Below are 23,398 nucleotides of genomic sequence, written 5' to 3' on the forward strand. Positions count from 1 at the left end.
ATAATAAATTCATGTGTAAAAATTAAATAATCGCATATCAAAGAAGCTTAATTATTTAAAAATTAACAATTCTTATATCAATTCATAGCAAATGAGCAATATAAAAAAAAATTGTTATTAAAAAAAAAAAGAAAGAAATAATAATTTTTCATCGATTTTAATAAATTCATCCCTCAAGAAGTTAATGTCCCATCTTTTTATATTTCTGAAATAAAAGAAAAAAAAAAGGGAAAATTTGCAAAACTACAAACGAATATTATTAAAAGAATAAAATATTCCGTGAAATTATGAAACGAACGTTAACGTCGATCCACTGTTTGCTGGATTTTAATAAAATCACAGTCACGATCGTGTCGCGTGCGCCACCGCTGTATCGATACTATACGGAACGAAATGTAATATGTGTTTCGTTTCGAGAGGACACTGATGAAAGAGAGAGAAAGGGAAAACGAAGAAATAAAATAAAATAAAAAAAAATAAAAAAAAAAAAGAATAGAGGATCGACCAAAAGCATCCCCGCGAGCAAAAATGCGAACTGACTCGGATATGCGAATTTTACCCTTGTATCATGCCCCATGCTTGTTTCCTGATGCGTGTCTTTCTAATGTGTTCCACCAACCGTGTTTTATCAAGTATTCACGATCGTTCTATTCCGATTTTTCATGGAATTATCACTGTGTAGAGAGATACGCCCTCCAGGATGAAGCATATCGCGCGGTCACAATGGTTGGAGTCTACTGGATTTTCATGGTAGCATTTACACAACGTGTAATCCGAAATCACCTATTAATGCATACGAATGAGACAATTATTATAATATTTGAACAGAAAATTGATGGATTTATGGATATAAAATTAAAGCAATAATTAATTAAAATATGTGATGGAGAAAATTTTAACCACATGTGATTGAATCACCATGTATTTTTAGATAATTATAATTTTGTATTTAATATGCTTCCAATCTTTTATAATATGTAATTTTATTTCGAGAATAATAGAATAAAATGTATAGATAACGAAACTTGTTCTTTTATGAAAAGTAAATCAGTTTTAATTTAATAGAAGATAATTATTACTCGATTGAAAATTATTAAAACTTGAATAAGTTTTACTTACCTCGACTTTTCTGATTCTCTCTCAATCGTTATTACTTCATCTTTTTTCTGAGATATGATTTCTTGTAATAGTCGCAAAACATACCAAACATGATAAGGATCTGCGACATATAAATATAGGCTATCGGTTTTCGATTTGGTTCACACGAAGGCAACAAAGTTTGAAACGTATAACATATCATAATAATAAACTGGACCTGAAAGCATACAAGAAAATATTTTCCATTTTATATTATTTCATTGAAATAAATCTTTCGTTTAAGGAAAAAAAGAATACCACGAATACTTTTCGAATAAATATTAATAAATAAATAACTTAATATGTATTCAAATATGTATTTAAATTATAAGATAATCTTTACGATTCAAGAAATTAAGGATTGAATCCATCCAAAATAAATTATGACTTTCAACAAATCATAATTTGATGCAAATTTTAAAATTATTAATTCATAAAATTATTAAAATAAACCGAACGTATTGAGTTTCGATCAAAAATCTGTTCATCTGTTCATCTTGAGTCTGATCAAAAATTCACAGAAAGAAATCGAAAAGAATAATTATAACAAGACGTAATGATATCGAACAATATTATTCACGTACAACGGAGTTTAATGAAATATCTCTTCGCGGTTCTACTTAAAATGGACCTCTAAATCTAACTTGACGAGATTCTCTTCGGTCGAAGTCTTGACTTCCACTCGTTACGCCGTGAAACGTTCGAAACTCGAAATTAAACGGCCGCGTAACCCGATAAATCGTCCTGTAGATACCTCACGGAGAAATAAAAGTTCCCTACCGACGGATAATTTAATTAAAAACCAGCGTTAGCCCCTCTTCTCGTTGTTTCCTGTCGGGATTCGAAACGCAAATCGAATCACCGCCGGTACACGTGTAATTCCACATCAGGCACTTACGACCCTTTCAACCTCCTGCGCGAAAATCCGGTTATCGAGTTAGGCAAGCCAAATGCGAGCCAATATGCACGCTAAACGAAAAACGCATATATAGGGTGTATACAAAAGATAAGGAGAAAGTTTTTAATATGAGTATCTACATAGAGCGTGAAAACATTTAAAGGAAACGAAAAAAAAAGTTGGTATGTATATTTGTTAATTTTCAAGTTGTAAATAATTTAATTTTGTAGATGAAATGTGGATGAAAGTCTGGCTATAATTTGGAAAATAAGCTTTAAACGATATCATTCAACTTCAATTTGGATTCATATTATTTTTCTATAATTTATATGTAATATATTTAAATATATTTATTTAAGTAAGTGATTGGATTAATTTATGGTTATAATTTTTTTATAGATTATTTATTAAAATTTATTAATAATATTTTTCTCCAACGAATTTGATACACCATATACATGCCTGATATATGTTTTCATATGCATTTTTATTTCGTGCTCGTCGACTAAAGCATATTGCACCTCTTAACGATGGAGATTGAAGGCGTGGTCGATATTTCATTGTTTTCCAAAATGCTCGAACAATGCTTTTTTTATTCATCTTGCGATTCCTGAATTTTAGAGACTCGAATGAAATTTTCAATGCAATCATTGGACGTCCAATATCTGATTTATTTTAATATTGTTTTGAAATGAAAATGTTTAGAAATTTTTTAACTTTTATAACTTCATTCTAATGATGATGATACAAGTAGTAAAATTTCACGATCAGCCAATAAATGGAGATAATTAATAATATTATATTCATGAGTTTTACCGTTAAATTTGAATAATTTTTTTACAATTCAAAATAATTTATATTCATAATAAAATGAGATAAAAAACTAATCTAAATATAATTAACTGAAATTTAAATTACAAATCAAATTTATTAAATTCGATATTATACAAACTAAAAAAATTAGAATTAGAAAAAAGTAATTGAAATTTTTACAGAAATAGGCTTCATCAATTTCTTGTGTTTAAATTACATGAATACAATGAATCTTCTGACTTCTAAAAAAATCTCTAAAAATATTCAAGATATGCATTCATTTAATAATACTATATTGAATCTAATATCTTATCAAAAAGCAAGACTCATGAACAAGCTCGAAACAAAATCAGTGGTGTCATTGAAATGAAAATTTTTAGATAAATTTATAGAGACAGTTTGGAATTTGGAAAATGTATTCACAATTCTATTGCAAAGATCAGTGAACCATTTGAAATGGAAGAATCTGTTTCAACAACAGAATTCCACAACAGCATTAAATTCTTGCGGCTGAGCCAAATGTAAAAGCTATAGATAACTAGATTCAAAAAATCTATTATGCAATTTTAATCTTTAACAATTCGAAAATCTTAGAAAAGGAACATTAGATCTATTCGCGTTTTAAATTGCTTTAAACAAGTTATGTGATAAGTTCTGAGATCGAGATGAAACAAAAAGTTTTTCACCGGAAACATGATTTATTTCCGGTGCTTCGTTATCCCTGAAAAACGTTGCTGCCGTACACCTTTTTGACATTTATATTTTACGACTGCGCGCATTTCATCCGCGATCCTTGCCACGCCAGTGAAAGCATAAAGAATAATTTCACTGTAACTGTAAAAATTGGTTCGCGTGGAACATATTGAATTCTTTATCACCCCATCGAATGGTCAATCCTTTTTCGAAAACACGCTATACATCTTTGAACCAATATTTCATTTTTTCTGCAAATATTGCACCAAATAACATAATTATTTTTCTCTTGAACAAGTACAAGTAATCAATCTTCAAGGAGGTTTCTTATTGTTATTAATAATATGAACAAATTAAAAATTATACTTACAAAACGTTGATCATGATGAAAAATTGCAATTGGAATTGCATTATTTATCGAATCTTCTCTTCCTTAACACTTTTTTCGAGTACTTTATCTTTAAAATTTTCTAATCAACATTGAAAAATATTATCAAGTCAGTTGTAGTAACAAATTCAATAATATCACACATGCGATTATTAATTTTGCTATTGAAATTACATTTAAATGAAATCAAACGAAAATTAAATAGATTAAATTACTACCAATAAATTTTCTCCCTCCATATTTAAATCTAATCTCACATCATTAAAATAATGTCCATGAATTCTTACTTCTACTATCACCACCATTTCTGTCAATTTCACAAACAGTTTCGCAAACGATCGAACAGCCGAATAGACGCGCGGAACGAATATTTTCTACGCGTTATTCGCTTATACATGGATTAATTTACTTAACCGATCCCCAGTAACCGATCGGCCGGGGCCGGGCGTCAATAGCAATTTCACGTTGGAAAAATTCGGCGCTGGACAGGGAATGTAATTTTGCGATTACGCGATACGAGGCCGTGCACGGTGAAATGAGCGAATAACGCTCCCAGCACGGCAATTCACCGGGTGCAACACCCAACAACACCATCCCCCGACACAATATATGCATTCCAGGCAATGTGTATGCAGCGTGGCAGATAGCAGAGCCAGATAGAAAATGGGAACGTACCATTTGTAAACCCGTAATGTATTGTTTCCAAGGCGCGATCCTCTTTTGCACTTCTGGGCCCAAGCAGGCGAGCAGATAATAGGTGTACATAATCACGTGCACGATGCAGTTTGGCATAATCGTGAACGGCCACATACCACCTGTAAATAACGCAACGAACCGTTTAACACGTTTCAAAGTGAGATGGTGAATAGTTACGAACGGGCAAAGTTACATTGGGCAACGGCCAATGGATTTTGGGAAACGGGAGAAAGGGAATTTTATTTACGACTGTTGGAAATTCGCTCGAATACGCGGTCTGACCGTTTTATATATCGTGTCCATTTTGTATCGGGGTAATAGGTAAATTTGATACATCGCGGGGCAATTTAATTTAGAGATATAGGATTTTTTTTTTTTTGTTTTTTTCCAAAATGCTTATCGAAAGTGTTTTAAAAGTTGGTGAGGATACACGTTGACGAGAGTAGGTTGGCTTTGGATTAGAATGAAAAGCTTCGTTCGACATATCTTCTTGTGCTTAATGAAATATTTTTAAATTAAATAGTTTCATTTAAGCATACAAGTGAAATCGTTGGAAAATTATAAGAAATTTAAGTTGTAATATAATAAATGATTATAAAAATATAGAATATAATTTTATAATATTTTTAACAATTAAATTTAGATTTGGAAAAGAAAGAAATCAAATTTATTGCATACATTTACCTGGGACAAATTTGCATGCTATCCAGGCAAGAAGAACGGTCGACGTGTGGTGATAAATGTGAAGAAAAGATGCTTGGTTGTATTTTTTCCTTAGAACGAAGATGATGGTGTCGCTCAACTCGAGGACTTTCAACATTAAGAGCCTCCACATCCATCGAGCCATCTATTAAGTACGATACAATCCTCGTAATATCGATATTTTCGTTTCTTTAATGCCTTTGGTACTTACACGATAAGATTTGGGATCATTCATAACGATATGAGGTTCGCATCCAAGAGAAAATTTTGTGGCGGATGTTAACAACTTAACAAAAATATATTAATCGTTTCAAGTACTGTTAATTTTTAAAAAAATGATGATTTGATCTAATGTGAATGACTCACCCCATAAAATACAGTTCCACTGGCAGTTGACATAAAAATATTGTAACAAATCATAATTTTGTTTAAACTATACGGTTTTCGATTTTTCATCCACAATGGGCCAAGACGAAGAACAAAGAGCAAATAAAAAAATATAATTCCCAGCAATGGAAATGGACTACTCATTAACATCCAATCTGCTACTCTGGAATCTAAAAAATAAAAAAATCAATAGGATAATATTATAGAAGTAAAATATGATTATAATATTATTGTTCAAATTATAAATATATGTATATTTTATGAAGAATATTTTAAATTTCATTAGATATAATGTAAAGTTTAATGTTAAATTAAAAAAAAATATAATTAAAATTAATTTAAAATATTGTACATAATTAATATAGATACAAAGGTATTTATGTCAAAGAAAAGAGGCTAACCTGCTGCATTTTCCATGACGTAACGATACGTTTCCAAGAGACTCACGTTCTACAAACAGTAAAATAGACATTGCATACGATTTTGCAAATACTAACAAAATTAAATAAAAATTGTGAAAATTAAAAATTACAATTATAAGTAAATTTTTATTCAAGAACAATTAATATCATAGAAATAATATAAAATAAAAGAACAAAAAATGAAAAGAGAGTTGCAATGTTGAATGTAGGCCATGTACTAATAAGAAAAAATATAATGCATCATAAGTAATTATAAAATTATATATTAAATCATATTAACACATAACTATGTTAAAAACTAAAAAATAATTTAAATAAAAATTTAAAAATTCAATTATAATTCAGAAATCATGATAAGGAATAAAAAAATAAATACATAATTTATCTTTTCAACAAAAATTAATAATTAATTCCATATTTATTTATAATGTATAAATAATAATACTTATTAGATGTAATTTATACATTACACGTTATTTGTCTGGGAATAATCTTTAAATTTCAATAATTCCAACTTCCTTTGAAAATTTTAAATTGTCAATTAAATTTTGGAGACGCAAAAAAAAAAAAACAAAATACCTGTGGCACATGAATTGGAAGAACCTTCCCATCCTGGCCATCGAGTTTGCAGATATCGACTGACATTCGGGTTACTGAACGATTCGAATAGTGACTATTGACGTTAAAACCGTCTTTCGTGGCGGCAACCTACTGTCTAAGTTCATCCGCAGGGCAAGCACCCCTAGCAGTGACTCGGGAACAGGAACGTAACACACAAGCACAGTTCCCTGTAAAGGGTTTCTCATATAACCTATTTTAATACGATAAAGAAATACGTTCAAGTCTAAGACAGCGTATTGTAATATTGCTTGAATATCGGTATGTAGATTGTTTCCAGTTATCTTTTCCAGTTAATTTTATTTTTATTATTGAAAAATTAAATATCAAAATATAATTTTGAAATAAAAATTATTATTGTATATGTAAATAAATTTAATAATTTTGAAGGAAATTGAAATATAATATTATGGATTATAATAATATTGGATTATTCAAAAATTTCAACTATGTCAAAAAATGTAAAATATCGAATATATTTAATAAATCTAAAAGTTTAACAAGAAATTTATATAAATTTTATGGTTTCAGATTACCTTATTTTTGAGATATTATATTATAATAATGATTTTAATTCTTCTCATCTCATCATGGTATGTTTGGCAGGCTTTTATCGGTATCCACGTATTATGTGTAACGCGAATTCGTTCAATTTTGTAATTTATGGGTCACTGTGGCATCGCAAAATTTTATGACCTTCAACAATCGAAAATCCTCGATTATCATCAGATCATCAGATATGTTTTTATAATTAATTATACATGCAAGCATTTCATATTGTTTACTAGAATTGTTAGTATCATTCGATGATACCGGTAGTTAAATATTAAGCATTTCATTAACGTGGTTTATATCATGAATGAAATGCAAATACTAGCAATGAGATATTTGAAATAAAATCCTATGGTATTTAACAATGATTTAAGAATTCAAAGAACTAATTAAAACATAAATTATCACATTGTTTCGTTTCTTGAAATTATGTATGAAAATATTTAGATGAATTATTTTAATGGACGTATTAATTTTTACGAAATAAAAAAAAATAAATAAATAAAGTCATTTTATTGTATTAATATTAACATATAAAATTACCAACAAAACAAATTTTTAACTAAATTTAATTATCTATGTATGATATTAGATATATGCGTATACATATTAGATATAAGCTTATATATACGCATCAATTATTCGTTGAATACTTTTTAAACTTTTACTGAAGAGTCTATGCATCAATTAACATGACATACATCCATGACTTTTGATTAAAATATGCAAAGCGATAACAATTATACGCTTCATACGCGTTACAAATGGACTAGTAAAAATATAGGTCACTAAAACTTTTGTTTCGAAGGAAACAAATATCGATTTTTTTGTTTCAATATTTGAAACAGAGTTTATGGAGATGAAAATGATAAATAAATTACAAAGTTTCTTTTTGCTATTATATGAAAAATATTATTTGTGAATAAATTTATGCGAAATTTTTTATTACGATTTCATTCCATCCGCATCTATCTTATATTTTCATAACTATCTTACATAATTTTAAATGAATACTTTTTTGCGTTTAAAAAGAATATCTTTATTAATAATATTACAAATTTATTAAATGCTGATAAAATTTAATAAAGAAAATTTAACAGCTGTCGTGAATTTAATAAATGTGACAAAGTGACATCGTATAGGTACTCTTTTAAAATTATCTATACTAATATTAATATATTAATCCACGAAATGTTATATATTAAAATATATAATAATCTAATAATATAAATTAATTGTACTTACATTATGTAATTTTAGAAATTCAAATAAAAACGAAAGTTTTTGAATGACAATTATTAAAAATTTCAATAAATTTAAAAAAATTTAATAAATTTAATTTATTTATCTTTCATCTAATTTTATCTCTCATAACAGATTCACAAAAGCATTTTCAATCAAATATAGAACATCATTCGAATAAATTATTTTCTATGAAACAATTTGTATTTAATTTTAAATGAAATGATTGTACATCGAAGATAATGGATCCTATTTTAAAATTACAAATCAGATATAACCGTTTCATTTCGACGAGATTAATCGTAAAGTAACAAAGGATTCCTTTGTTTTCGAATGAAAAACTGTACGCAGTAGCGATTGCAAGTCATTATGTTCCACATAATACAAACGTACTATAGATGTACATAGGGCTTCCCTATATGCTGTCACTTGAATGAGGATTAGTAAGACGGTAGGTCATGACATCACGGTTTCTACAACGAAGACATTCACGAATTAACTTCATACTACAGATGAAGTACAGATCTAACATTTAATATTTCAGATAAAAATTAGTGAATAATTTCAAGGGAAGCACATTATTTATATTTTTATAAATGTAGTTAGACGAAATGAGATGGAAATAAACTATTATATTTTCATCATACTTCCATTCTGTTCTTTCCTTACTTCATCTAACATAAATAATAATAAATAATCGACCAATATTTTTATATATCAACTTTTTAAGTAAACATGTGTAAATAATATATTTATAACATGTAAAAATTGAATTGAATAGACTCTATTAAAATTTTTAATCAATAGATTAGGCAAAGAAGACAATAAAGTTAATCAGATATCTGTCTCTTGATATATAATTTTAAAGGACAAGTATAAATAAAGAGAGTAAATTATAAGAGAAAGATAAATAAGATTTAATCATCAGCGCCATCTCTTTAGTATTGAAAATAATATTTTTAAAGAAGTACAATATAGGGTGAGAATCTAAAACTAGCGCCATCTCTTGAGGATTTTTGAAAAGATATTTTAATTCAAAAAATGGCGCAATTTCTATTCTATCTTATTCTGTTTAAAAAGAGATATGTTTAATACTCAAGAGATGGCGTTAATGTTAATTTTTATCCTATTTTTTTTTCTCTTATTCTTTATTCTCTATGTCTAAATTTATTTCATCTCAGACACTCTATAGATGGCACTGATTTTTACTATATCTTTATCCTTTTCTCACTATTTGTTCTTCTTATCTATTTGTGCTTTAAAATTTGTAAATTCTTTTTTTTGTTCAAGACGAGTTCGATATTTGCTCAATTTTATTTTTTTTTTCAGCAGAATATAATACAATAATGAAATAAAAATGAATATCTCAGAAACTAAAGTCGACCACTTATTATTTATTATTAAAATCTGTTGATTTTATCATCTTTTATGATTAAATTAAATATAATCCTAGCGTTCCTAAATTGTTATTAAATGTCTATTGTATCTTGTTTATTTTTGATACTTGGATATTGGAAATTTAATAGCGAATCCTAGATTAACTGACTTCTATGTTTAGTTAACTTAATTCAGATTGATTTTTGTGATTGAAATTCATTAATTTTTTCAAAAGGAATTCAATAAAACTTAATATCGTAATAAAAATTTCTTTCAAATTCAAGAAAAAGATTTTAATTAAAGATTACAATATATAAATTCTTTGTTATGATAATGATATATACTATAAAAAGCACAGAATGGAAATAGAATTTCATATTGTCATACTTTTTACAAATTATACTATAATAAAATAAAGATTAATTTAACAAATAACAATATTATTATGTATATTGTAAATTATCACATAGATTCTCCGAGATTTTCCAGTTCATCGAAAACATAAAAAATATCTTGTGTATCCACTCCTGAATTCTGAATAACAAAACGAAAGAAATTCGGTTTTTCGTGAAGTGATTGATAATTGATCATTAAACTACCCCTCTTAGTCATTTTTTCCTTTAACTTTGGTGCAACCTAATGAAATAATCAATTTTTATTAAATATATATTTTTATATACTCTTTAATATAATTTATTATTTTATATATTTAATATAATTTTAAAAAATGAATGTTTTTTTTAATATAAATGATTTCCAACATCAGATATTTTAAAATTGTAATTATTAATTATTAATGAAGAAAAAATTTATATTATTATTATCGAATTTATCTGTTATCAGTATAAAAAAATAATTATTCATCTAAAAAATTCTGAAGTTTTTAAATTTTAAAGTTCATTATCATAAATCATATATAAATCATCAATACATAATCATCATACATAAATCATCAACAAAAAACCAATTAAAGATATTACAAATAATTTTCCATATTATATTTTATTTTTTATAAAGATATTATTATATTTAAATAGATAAATATTATAATTAAAACATAAATAATTTATTAAACTCACCTCGTGTAATCTTTTCTTATAATCGTAAATTGAATTCTGAATCCTTAAAGTCGATGGAATGAACCAAAAGCAAACATTTATAAAACATGGATTTGTTACTAATTTAAATCCATCTCTTTTTTCCACTTCTTCTTTAAAAAGAGCTGATAGTTTCATTAAATGATCGATATGTTTTTCAAATCCTGAAGTGCCCTGAAAAAGATTTAATTTTAGTTGCACGAACAATATTTAACTCTAAGAAAAATAAATTAATTTCTTAAAGAAATGATATTTAAGATAATAAATTATGATATATAAAATGAAAAAATAGAAATTAAAAATTTTTGTTCATTTTATTTAAGAAACTAATATCATTTTAAATAATACTTTTAGATTTCGACGAAAGAAGAAACCTTTCTTATGTATACGTAATAAAAGAGTTAAATTTTGTTAAAAAATTTTTATACATCAATTTTTTATATATCAATATTTATATTTATATTGATATTTTTATATTAAATAGAAATATTTATTATAATTTATTTAATAAAATATTAAATCACAATTCACATAATATCAATGATATGTTTAAAAAACTACATACATCAAAATAATAAACGAAATAAAATATTTTTAAATAAATTTATTTATTTTTCTAACAATTATTGATTTAATAATCTATTAATAAATATAAGAAAGTAATCTACAAATTTTTAAATGAATATGAAAGAAAATGGAGTGTATATCAGTTTCTCTATTGACATGAGTGTTCAGTGATATAAGAATTAGAAGAATAAATTTCGTTCAGAAATAATTATAAAATAACTAATATTTAAAATTAATGCTGTAATATATTAATATATTTTTCTTAATTCTACTTAATCTTAAAACTTGATATAAATTTGATAGAATTATCTGAGAAAATAAATTCTTATAATTCTCATTATAATATTATTTTTTTAGCACTTTCAAATATTAAGATTAAAATTTGAAAGCTTATTATTTAACTCCTTAATATGCTAGGGATAATAAAATATGTAAATGTGTGAATGAGGGAAACTTTGAAAGTTACTGGTCTAAAAGCACTGCTATCGGCAGACCCCCTTGAGCATTTCAGGAGATTCTTTCATGATCTTGAAAATGTATTGAATAGATGCAGTATGAACATTCTTTATTCCTAACAGGGGAAGTTAATATATGCATAAGTATACTGGCAAACACTTGAAACATAGCATACAGACCCTTATCTTCTACGGAGTGCATCGCAGTACCTGCTTAAACCATAAAGTACAAGATGTACAATTAAAGGAAGATCAGGGGAAAAAGTGCTATGAAGGCTAGTTTTCCACATATTTGCATAAGTGGTTAACACTTAAAGATTAATAAGGGAAGGAAGAACCTATGTATCATGCAAGTAGATTTTATCTTTTACTCAAAGTATGTGGAACCTTGCATGACTCTCAAGAAAAGTGCATTTCTAAACAGAAAAAATTATCTACCAGAAATAAATCAAATAATTGCACATAAACAGAAACAAATTAAATTAGATAGTTTGTTCATAAAATTACCTTAGCCTGCCACATAAACCAAAGTTTCAATACATCTGGTCTGCGTCCACATTGTAAATACTTATCTCCCACATCTAAATCTATAGGATAAAATTTGTCTTTTTGAAAGAGATAAGGAACATGTTTAGAATGTGCCTCCTTAAAAATACTTTTATGTTTAGTTAAGAGTAAAGAACATTGTTGAGGAACTGCCAATAATTTGTGTGCATTAAATAAGATAGAATCTGCTCTTTGTATTCCTCTTAAAAGAACACTGTGTTTTCTACTGAATATCAAACCACCTCCCCAAGCTGCATCTACATGCAACCACATGTTAAATTCTTCGCAAATATCTGCAATTTCGATCAAAGGATCGAATGCACCTAGAACTGTTGTTCCTAAAAATAAGTAAAATTATTAGTAACAATTAAAATTATTAAAAATTTATGCCTTTAATTCATCATTTTTACATTAAATTATAGTTCAACGAACCTGCAGTGGCGATAGTAGAAAATGTATAATTTCCTTTTTTTTGTTCTTCTAATATCTTAATTTTCAAATCATTAATATCCATCCTGCCATACTCATCAGTTTTTATAAGAACCACTTCTATATCACAAACGTTTCCCCACTTCAAAATCGAATAATGCGCATCTTCGGATGTAAAAAGCACCAAGTTTGTAGATGATATATTTTTATCCTAAAAAATAAAATATGATTAAAGTTATTAAAAAATACAAATATTAAATTAAATATATTAATTATCATGAAATTTTCATAAATAGCTAATTTTAGAAATTTTATTTTACATTATTTTTTATCCAATTAAGAATAGATAAAAATATTTATTTATTATATATTGGAAAAGAAATTTTAAATAAATTGTATTTAATAAACATTATTTTATAAAAATAAATTAAGAAATCTATATAAGATAACATAATTATAATTTTTAAGAATTAGCAACATAAAATATACGATTGCATATGTTGAAAAACCAGTTTTTCTTATTTAATTTATCAAACGATTTTGCGATCACTGATACACTTTCAATGGTTAATAAAGTATAAATTATTATCGCAAGGCAACATTAAATCATTTAGAATATGATTTCGTTATCATATTAACTATTTGATTCCAGTTATTATCAGAATTATTTATTAATATAAGTACTCACATCTTGAATTTTTTTTCTAAACCAATATCGTGCCAAGTTGATAGCGATACCATTAGCAAAAGAACCTCCTGGGCAGAAAAGACCATCTCCTATCGTAGAACCATTTTCATCCTTGTAAAACATGTTTAACAGTTTTTTAATAACGGTATTTTCCATTAATGTTAAAACCGGTGCCACTTCGTAAGTATATACTGAACTATTTAATACATCGGTAAGCCATTGTCCAACTAAACCGTACGGATCCAATCTAAATAAATTTTGATCAAATAATATGTTTATATCATATGTTAATAACAAAAAATTTTAATAACAAAAAATTTTTTCTCAAAATATCTGAATCATTCCCAGTTAATAATTAAATGTACAAAAAAAATAATTTAAATTTTTTATTATAATACAATGAACAAATTAAATCATAATATGTTTAGACTTAATTTTGAATTTTCTTGTAAATATTAAAAATAAAAAACATCATGGACATATATGTAATATGTAAAAATCATTTATTACATATTTATAAATTAAAATATACTAAAGTTTAAATAGATAAATAATTAAAAGAAATTTTATTTATTCAGATCTGACTCACAAACATTTCAGATCTATAACAATTATATATCTCAATTCAAATTTCAAATTACAGTAAAACCAAATCATAGTAAATTCATAATAAAATATAAATAAGATATAATCATCTATTATTCTTGAAAAATTCTAATTAGATTTAAAATTATATATTAATCTATTACTATTTTAAACAAATAAGATTTGATACTTTTGTATTAGTCAGGAATATAATTAAAAAATCTTTTTATCATGAATTTTATAAGTATTTCATCAAATTATGTAATTATCCATATAATTATATCTATATTCATGCGCTTATCGATATCTTACCCAGAAAATAACTGATTCATAAAGTAAGGATGACCTGTTTTAACGCTGTATTTAAAAACTTTAGCCGCGATCTCTAGAAGATCATCTTGATTACGGGGCTGCTCTTGTAAATTAAAATTTATAATATCTTGCAAATGATTTGGTTCCCTCCATCTCAACACTGGATTTTCACGGGATACACTTTCGAAGGCGCAATCGATCAAAATCGCAGTAATCTTCTCGAGGAATTCTTTGTGCCTTTCGACGCATGGTATGCTCTGCCAATCCGACATTAAAATAAATGCTTCACGTTAGCGAGAGTCGCGAAAATGGGAAATCAACGCTGAAGCGAAAAACGCACTGATTCGCTTGCGATTGACCTCTATCATATATAAGCGGGTCACAAGGTCCTAGTAAATTTATGCAATTACTCTTAACAAGGAAACAAAAGCGCGGTATTCGGGGTACGAAATTGATGGGACATTGTGAACGATTTACATTGGATTAAACACGTGAATTCATCGCGCGAAATAATTTCGTTGAAATTTAATAGCGTACTTTGAAAGTGAAATAAGAATTCTAAACAATGGAGGGAAACATAACTGTTTATTCAAAATCATTTAATATTTATTTAATTCTCTATTATATACAAAAGTTATAATAGCATGTAAATATGTACACATAAAAAATTACAGAATTATATAACACAAAATATACTTTATATTCAGTCTTTAAATCCTTGTAATTCTCTAATGCCTAGAAGAATTAATTTGATATGAGCATTTATCTTGGCTATTTCTTTACGATAATGTGCAATCTGTTGTTCTAGAAGTTTAATTCTGACATTGATAACAGCCAGAGCATCATTTAATGAAAATTCCATGTAATGTCCTAAACCAATATCCAATAAAATTGTGGAAGCATCAGGAATATGCGCTTCAATAAAAAAATTTTGCCCAATATCTACTTGAGTTTTAAATCCATTTTTATCAAGGTTATTATTTTGAATGGTAGTTATCATAGATTTTAATTGAATAAATTCGGCAACATCTGCATTTTTAACATCAAGTTTCTGCTCTAATTGAGCAAGATCCTCTTTCAATACATCATTGACGAATGTTTCAAATTTGAAAATCTTTTGCTCAATGTCAGGATTCATAATTAAGCAGCCTGTATAAAAATCATAAAAATATTTCGTATCTATACGTATTATATTACTATAATCTTAACAATCTTAACAAAATCGTGAAAACAAATAATAAACACACAAAAAATAAAGGTTATGATAATTGTAAATTATATTATTCGTATAAAAAATATAATTTATCACGTGCACTTACCAGAAATATATCTAGATATTAAATCTTTTCACAATATACACTCTGTGTTTCTTATTATCAATTAAAATCAAAAATATTATAAAACATCAATAAATTTTGAGGTTAACATAAACATAGAACACATCAAAAATTCATTCTAACAATTTAAATAATTAAAATCAAAGTATGTAATAAAATATTTTGAATATTCTGTTTCAAAGGCACAAAATATATATTAAATAATACATAATTACATGTATTATTAAATAATTTTTAAAGCACATATAATTAAACGTTTATGAAAGTGCACTAAATTCTCCTGGTGGAATTTTGAGGAACTTATTGCTCCAATGATAAAACAGAACACAATAAAAAAGCTTTATATCATAGAATAGATATAATATAGAAGGATCATCTAACACATTTTTTAGATTAAGCTATATTCTGTCACATGTGATATTATCGACACCAAATAGAATGAGATAACAGTATTATTAATGAATGAAAGAAAAAAAATTGTATTAAAATGTAGTGATAATCAATTATCTTTGACATAAGAATAATAATCATGATCAATTTATACAACATCACAATCATATCTAACTAATTCATTTGAAATGTTTAGGAATTTCTGAAAAATGCAATTGTTTAGTATAAAAATGTCAAATATCTGTAGAAAATTTCTACAAGAAATAAAAAAAAAATATAGAAAATCTTCAATAATCAAAAACGAAAGAAATGATAAAATAATTCATTATTTTTGTATAGTGCTTTAATCAAAATAAAAATTATTTATTTTAACTTTAAATAAACTAAACAACTTTAAATAATTTTTTCGACTCACATTTATTAAAATCTTTTTCCTTCACTATTTACTAAAAGTTAAACTATCTTTTTTTATTATTATGTATATTTATTAAAGATATATTCTTCGATAGAAAAATTTTCTTCTAGTTTTTTAAATGGAACAACAAATGTTTTTAACAATAAAATAGAAAAACACAAATATAAAATATAATAATATCTTTCCATTTTTCATTTCTAAATAAAAATATAAATTATTTATAATATAAATCTGTTTAATTAAATGAACAATTTCTTTAATTTTTTTACAATTTTTTTTACATATTTTTACAAAAATGAAAGTTTTTATATATATATTTATATTTAATCTGTTTCGAACCATATATTCCAGGTATTTCTGAATATTAAAACATGTATATCACAACGTTTCTGAGATTTTTCAAGGATATCAAGATGCGAAATATTCAAATTAATCTTATAATAGTTATTTTTGCTAAATAGGCGTTATTTCTTATTCAAAATTGAGGATTTTATCTAACAAGTCACGAATTAATCGAGAAACATTCTATATATTGTTTAAATCCAGTGATTTTGAGTAATATTAGTCCCAGATTATATAGTATATATGGAGATCATATACTATAATGTATAATATATGTAAGCGCTTCTTCATATCGAAAATGCATGTTAAGTTGCTTCGTGGAGCTGAAGTAATATTCTCACATTTACCCTTCATCGAAGCGGAAAGGGCGCCATCTCTCGAAAAATTTCATCGATAGAGTGCTAAACCGAATCAAGTAGCTTGAATCTCGATCGCCTTCGGGCTCAATTAAGAACCATTCACACTTATTGATAACTTCAATTTCTATACATCTTTTATATCTTATTAAATCTATTAACTTATTTGTCTATTAATGATATTATTCATAATTTAAATAAAAGATCATTTAATTTCTTAATAAAGAGATATATAAAGCTAAAAATATATTATACATTATTTATTACTTTTAAAAGTTAATTTGCGCTTTTAAGATTAATTTATATTTAAATAGATTCACGTATCTACATATATTATAAGTTAAATATATGCTGAAATTATTTTAATATAATAATATCGGAGAATGAATTAGCAATATTCGTTTCTGATGCATTTTGTAAGTATTGCGCTTTTAATAGCTCTTTGGAAGCGAATATCAGAGAAGATAATTATAAATTCTGAAGCAACAAAAAGCGGAAATTAAAATATACCGAACAATTTCTTTTTTAAAGTACATCGGCTTTCAGATGAATTGAAAATGATTATTTTATATATTTTTATCTTTTTTAAATATAATAATATACAATTAATTGTTTTTATATAAAAAAATGATTTAACTCTATCATTTGAATATCATTTAATATCTTCATTCTATTTTTTTGTTATTCATGTTGATTATAATCATCAATTTAAAAGATATATTGTATTAAAAAATTGTAAAATGCTAGATTAAAATTTTGAATTATATAATAGATGAATCACTTAATATTAATTTACATTAATAACATTAACGAAGTGAAAAATAAATAAAATTTAAATAAAAATTAAATGATTTCGAATGATTGAATTTATATCACACGTAACAAATTAATTTAATCTTCAATAAACAGAACAGATAAAATAAATACTTATACATACATAATAAATCATGAAAATAAAATTGTTTATCTCATATCTTACTTTCTTTTTGTAAATATAACACCATTGCTGATATGTGTTATCTATTATATAATAGTCAAGATTGTATCACTATTCTCGCTATTCTCACGATTCAACATTAGTAACATTATTAGTAACATAATTTTACAAATATCATAAGTTTCCAATTACGATTCTAATAAATTTTCTTATATAACATTATATAACATTCTACTGTAAAAATAAAAGAAGTTCTACATTGAAAAAATTTTTATAAATTATTATCTTAGCCTTTTATTCCATATAAAAATATAAAAAATATTTTTCGGTTATCTTCTGGTGAAAGGACCAAAAGAACTTATATTGAACAGTTATTATCGATGAAGGAACCGTTAATATTTGATAGGATCGAATAAGATCTGACTCGAAATAAGCACATCGCTATCCCCACTTCTTTGAAGTCGCCCGCAGAAAGTGAGAGATCCGAGAACGAGTGAGAGGTCCGTGAAAGCGAGAAGCCATAAATCTTTGCGGTCGAATGAGCAGTGACATGGTTTAATACAAGGATAGGATATATATAATGCTTTCTCACTCTGACATGAACATATACATCCCGAAATAAGTAACTCACCCAGGACAGGCCAATTGTCGATCAGGTATATTAAAAATATTTTTACCAATAATTAGAATATAAACTAAAGAACAAAAATAAAATAGATATAATGTTAAAATAATTAATATTAAAAAAATATGAGCGAATGTAATATAGAATTAGCAAACGCTTTTCATTCAAGAGTCGCTTAACATCAGAGTAAGAGAATATATTCTATTCCTTTTAAGGGATAACATTGTTGCTTGATCAACAATTTTATGATTTATCGTTGTCTCGAGCCTTTTTTTTTATGTTTTTTTTTATGTTTTCTCTCTTCTCATACGTGAACAAGAAACAAATCGAATAGTATACTTGATATTTAAATGCCATATAAAGATATAAATAATTAAAGACAATGTATTACATGTACCTATGTAATTATTCTTTAATCGCTATTCCTCTATTTTTGACTAAAATAATTTCAAAAATTAATAAAACATTTCCAGCAATATAAATTAATTCATAAAGGAGAACTATTTTACAGCTATATAATTCAATCCTCAATATTAACCTAAGAAACTCTCTACTTCACTTCATCTTGTAATTAATTTCCTATATACCATAATGTAAAATGCGTATTCAACATCTTCGATTAGATACACCAGGTTTCCTTTATCGAGATAACGAGATTTTAATTAATAAAAAATCCACGCTACCGGTTAAAGGTTAACACTTCGTTATGCGACATGGAACAATCATCCATCTTCTTCAAACGTGTTTCCCATCAGTCTTGACAAGGAACCACGACGCTAGAGGGCGCGCATGTGTAAATGCCTGTATCTCTGCTCGAGTGGAAACACGCGTCGTAACCGGCATAAGTATGGGAGAATTCGCGTATAGGCCTATAAAAGTCCTCGCAACGTTTAACTGCGGCGTCCCAGGCATAAACTAAGGACTATATTGCTTATATAATGCAGAAATATACCATGGCTAAGGCGATGCAACGCTTTTATACCTGCTTGGGCTGACCGACCGACCAACACTCACTGGCTTCCCTGCGCTAAAATTTCCTTGCTCTTCGATTTGCTTTTTACTCTTCATCTGTTTTTCTTTGTTCATCTTCCTCGTCTTAGATAGTTGGACAGACGTCTGCGACAGTTAATTGAGTTCCAGTTCTACGTTTGGCTGATCATATTATCTATTTAATTTCCAATTATATGTTCATTAATAATGATTCGAAGAGAAAAAAAAATTTCACGATTATTTCTGGGAATAAGTTAATATTTTTAATACATTACTTACTTATTACTTTTATTTGCAGAAATGTTAGATTGTCTGGAAATTAATTGGATACAATTTTTTAATCAAAGATATTTTAAATAATATATGTTTACTTAAATAAAAACTGTTAAAATTACTTTTTTTTAAATAAAAAATATTATAGAAATAATTTCTAGCTTTAAAAAAAATCAAAGAAAGATTTATTAATTTTATTACCAATTAAATAGCAAAAAGATTTAATAAAAAAAATATTATATGATAATAATAACACAATGTATTATAAAGAATAAAGCGAACGTAAAAAAATTATATTTCAAAAAATCTAATTAAAAAAAGAAAAAAATAATAAATTAACTCTTCATCGAAACATCAATATACTTTTATTTTGAAATGCTTAAAAGATTTTTTCCTTCGTACAATAGTAAAATAATAATCAATCATCTTGCTTCGATTGAAAATTTTTGTAACATTTAAACAAATTTTAGCATATAATCTTTCATTAATTATAATTCTCCACTAATAATATTAGTGCACGCAAAAAGCGGATCTAATGAAAAAATTTGTTTCCAAAGAAATAAATTAGAAAGAATCGATCGCGTGTGTGGCATCAATCCAAGAGTGTCCAAAACATCATCATAATTACAGTGCGATTCTTGGACAACGAACAAGGGGGAGATTTCAGTAGTATTCTCGATATAATATCTGTGTGGTCCTTCCATGAAATTTGAATAAATGGAACATCTTTTTATGCAAAAAATCTATGATGAATTATACTCATAGGATAATGTATAATGGGCTATAATGAATTATTATTAGAAATATAATCGTAACGTTCAACTAGAAAACATTAATATGGAATTAAATGAGGCATTAACGTAAAATTATGGGCTATTAATGCAAATGAGTTCATTAGTAGAATAAACGAAGGAAATAGATGAAAGATTAAGGGAATGAAATAAAAATACTTACAATTAGATGTAACACTGAAGAAATACAGTTATTTTTATTATGATTGAATTAGTATTTAAATTTTGGTTTTTAAGGATAATTTGATATGAATATATTATATTTAATCTTCATTTTAATTATTGGTAATTATAGCTATCATTTAAAACAATTTCATAGGAATACTTGAGAAATAGAATACTATTATCTTTTATTTTATAAAATGCAATAGAATAATTAATATATAAAATTACTTTTACTATTTAAGCCATTAAGAAGATCCTGAAAAAAATTCATACTTGAAACATTATTAAGTTTTTTACACATATCTAAACTTTTATAAATTATGATAAAATGTCTGCAAAAAGAAAATAAGTATATTATACAGTGAACAACAAGATGAGTTGAATTTTTGCAAATAAAAAGGAAATAAAATTAATGTAACAAAACAGTGTAATAAGAGTTGAAGGAAGAAATATCACGATGGATCGTATCTCTCTCTTAACATTTATTTAATAATTATTTATTATAATATTATAATTAAAATTACAGTTTACGAACAATGATATTTGCATATCTCGAATTTTCATCGATAAATCGCGCTAATTGCATCCTGGCTCAAGTAAAATCCAACCACGCCTCGTGTCTTTTCTCTCTATCAAGATATCTATCAAAAATCGTAAATGCTTAAAACATTGCAACGCATGTATAACGCTCGTTTCGTTTATAGATCGTCGAATAAATAAGTACAACGGCCGGATTGATTGATACGAGTAGATAAAACGCAATAAAGTGGGTGCAATACGATTTCTCTATTGTTCCTCTCTTTTTCATCTTTTTCTATCATTTCGTTCTTGTTCCAAGCGTTGCTGGGACCATCGTTTCGGACACTTTTACGCGATACCTTACAAGCTGTAAAAACGAAACTGTCACCGTCCACGATGTTGTAAAATCCTCGTTATGTTCATCCACTCGTACACGCCGTCGTTTACATCCACGTTGAACACGATGGGGGAGAGGGAATAAGTGGATGGAGAAATATGTCGATGGTGTATGCTTGAATTGTCGTATGGCCGCCATTTTACGCGCTACGTGCAATTATGATTCCCTTTTTCGCGACAATTTAATTCGTAATATTATTTTTTTTCCTTTTATTTTATTCCTGCGTTGTAAATGTGCGAGGTATGTTATACATGTTTCCTAGTTACAAAAATTAAAGGCTGGATAAAGAGTACAGGTGTGTCATTGACGAATCATTATGATCATAGTGAATTATAAAAAAAAGAAAAGCTAGAACTTGATTTTTTCGATCGAAAAGATTTCGCTCTTCTTTTAAAAAATTGCACGTGTTCTTATTCCTTCTTATCGAATCGAAAGATATCATGATTAGAAAAACCAATTTCAAGGATTTACATTCAGGGATGATTAGTTTTCGATAGAAACTTTGAATCAAGATGCGAGATCACACGATGGATAAACAGATAGATCAATTATTTTTATTTTAAGAAAAAATATTTAAAAAGTTACACCGTTGTCAAGCATCTTTATTTCTTTCCTTCATTCTTCATTCATCGAGCAATTTTTCATTGATCTTTCTACAATTTTCTCATTTAATCTAAGATAAGAAAAGATAAAGAAGCGATAATTTATGAATTATCGAATGATACTTAATGATTTAATCCAATAGATAAAGCATAGGGTATACAATATAAAAAAACTGATTTATTTCATGTGTCATCTATCAAGATCTATCGATTTGTGCTCACGTACTTCATCTCAAGTAATAGGATTATTATTGATCGAATGAAATTTTTATTATTTCGATTGCAATCAAAGATATGCATTATATTTAACCCTTTCGCTACGGAAGGAATTATCAAAAAAGTGTATATCATTCAAAATTTACAAAAATCTGTCTCCTGCTACATAAGCATCATCGTTATTCGGAATTTATTTCATTAATTTGAATTGATAATTGAAAAGAAATAAATAATTTTCATCATAAGAGTTTATTTATAATTACATACTACGTACAAAGATAACCATTTGCAGTCAGTGCATTAAAAATAACATAACATACAAATCATCACAAAATTTGTATAAATTATAAAACATTGCAATTTTTGTCGAGTAACTGTAGTTGCTCTTATATAGAAAACGCACAATGAGAGGCTGTTATAATTATTAATAGTAACGAAA

The 23,398-nt window shown here is 26.4% G+C and overlaps 3 protein-coding genes across 3 annotated transcripts; all 3 read right to left on the reverse strand.

Annotated features, from left to right (window-relative positions):
* Window positions 1–581: 581 nt before the first annotated feature.
* On the reverse strand, window positions 582–6,912 carry LOC122710936 (elongation of very long chain fatty acids protein 7-like). The gene is made up of 8 exons (XM_043929201.1): window positions 6,716–6,912; window positions 6,116–6,164; window positions 5,694–5,884; window positions 5,539–5,613; window positions 5,310–5,472; window positions 4,605–4,744; window positions 1,120–1,315; window positions 582–783 (listed from the first exon to the last, which is right to left on the reverse strand). The coding sequence occupies exons 1-7, from the start codon at window positions 6,779–6,781 to the stop codon at window positions 1,151–1,153; spliced, it is 849 nt and encodes a 282-aa protein (XP_043785136.1). The 5' UTR covers window positions 6,782–6,912; the 3' UTR covers window positions 582–783; window positions 1,120–1,150.
* Window positions 6,913–10,268: 3,356 nt separating this feature from the next.
* LOC122710935 (cysteine sulfinic acid decarboxylase-like) lies at window positions 10,269–14,931 on the reverse strand. The gene is made up of 6 exons (XM_043929200.1): window positions 14,605–14,931; window positions 13,708–13,954; window positions 13,023–13,230; window positions 12,552–12,928; window positions 11,005–11,196; window positions 10,269–10,561 (listed from the first exon to the last, which is right to left on the reverse strand). The coding sequence occupies exons 1-6, from the start codon at window positions 14,874–14,876 to the stop codon at window positions 10,388–10,390; spliced, it is 1,470 nt and encodes a 489-aa protein (XP_043785135.1). The 5' UTR covers window positions 14,877–14,931; the 3' UTR covers window positions 10,269–10,387.
* Window positions 14,932–15,193: 262 nt separating this feature from the next.
* Window positions 15,194–16,161, reverse strand: LOC122710946 (protein UXT homolog). The gene is made up of 2 exons (XM_043929215.1): window positions 15,924–16,161; window positions 15,194–15,753 (listed from the first exon to the last, which is right to left on the reverse strand). The coding sequence occupies exon 2, from the start codon at window positions 15,740–15,742 to the stop codon at window positions 15,308–15,310; it is 435 nt and encodes a 144-aa protein (XP_043785150.1). The 5' UTR covers window positions 15,743–15,753; window positions 15,924–16,161; the 3' UTR covers window positions 15,194–15,307.
* Between the last annotated feature and the right edge of the window lie 7,237 nt (window positions 16,162–23,398).

This window comes from Apis laboriosa, unplaced genomic scaffold, assembly GCF_014066325.1.
Source record: "Apis laboriosa isolate Shangri-la unplaced genomic scaffold, ASM1406632v1 scaffold167_cov148, whole genome shotgun sequence".
In the NCBI taxonomy this organism is placed as follows: Eukaryota; Metazoa; Arthropoda; class Insecta; order Hymenoptera; family Apidae; genus Apis; species Apis laboriosa.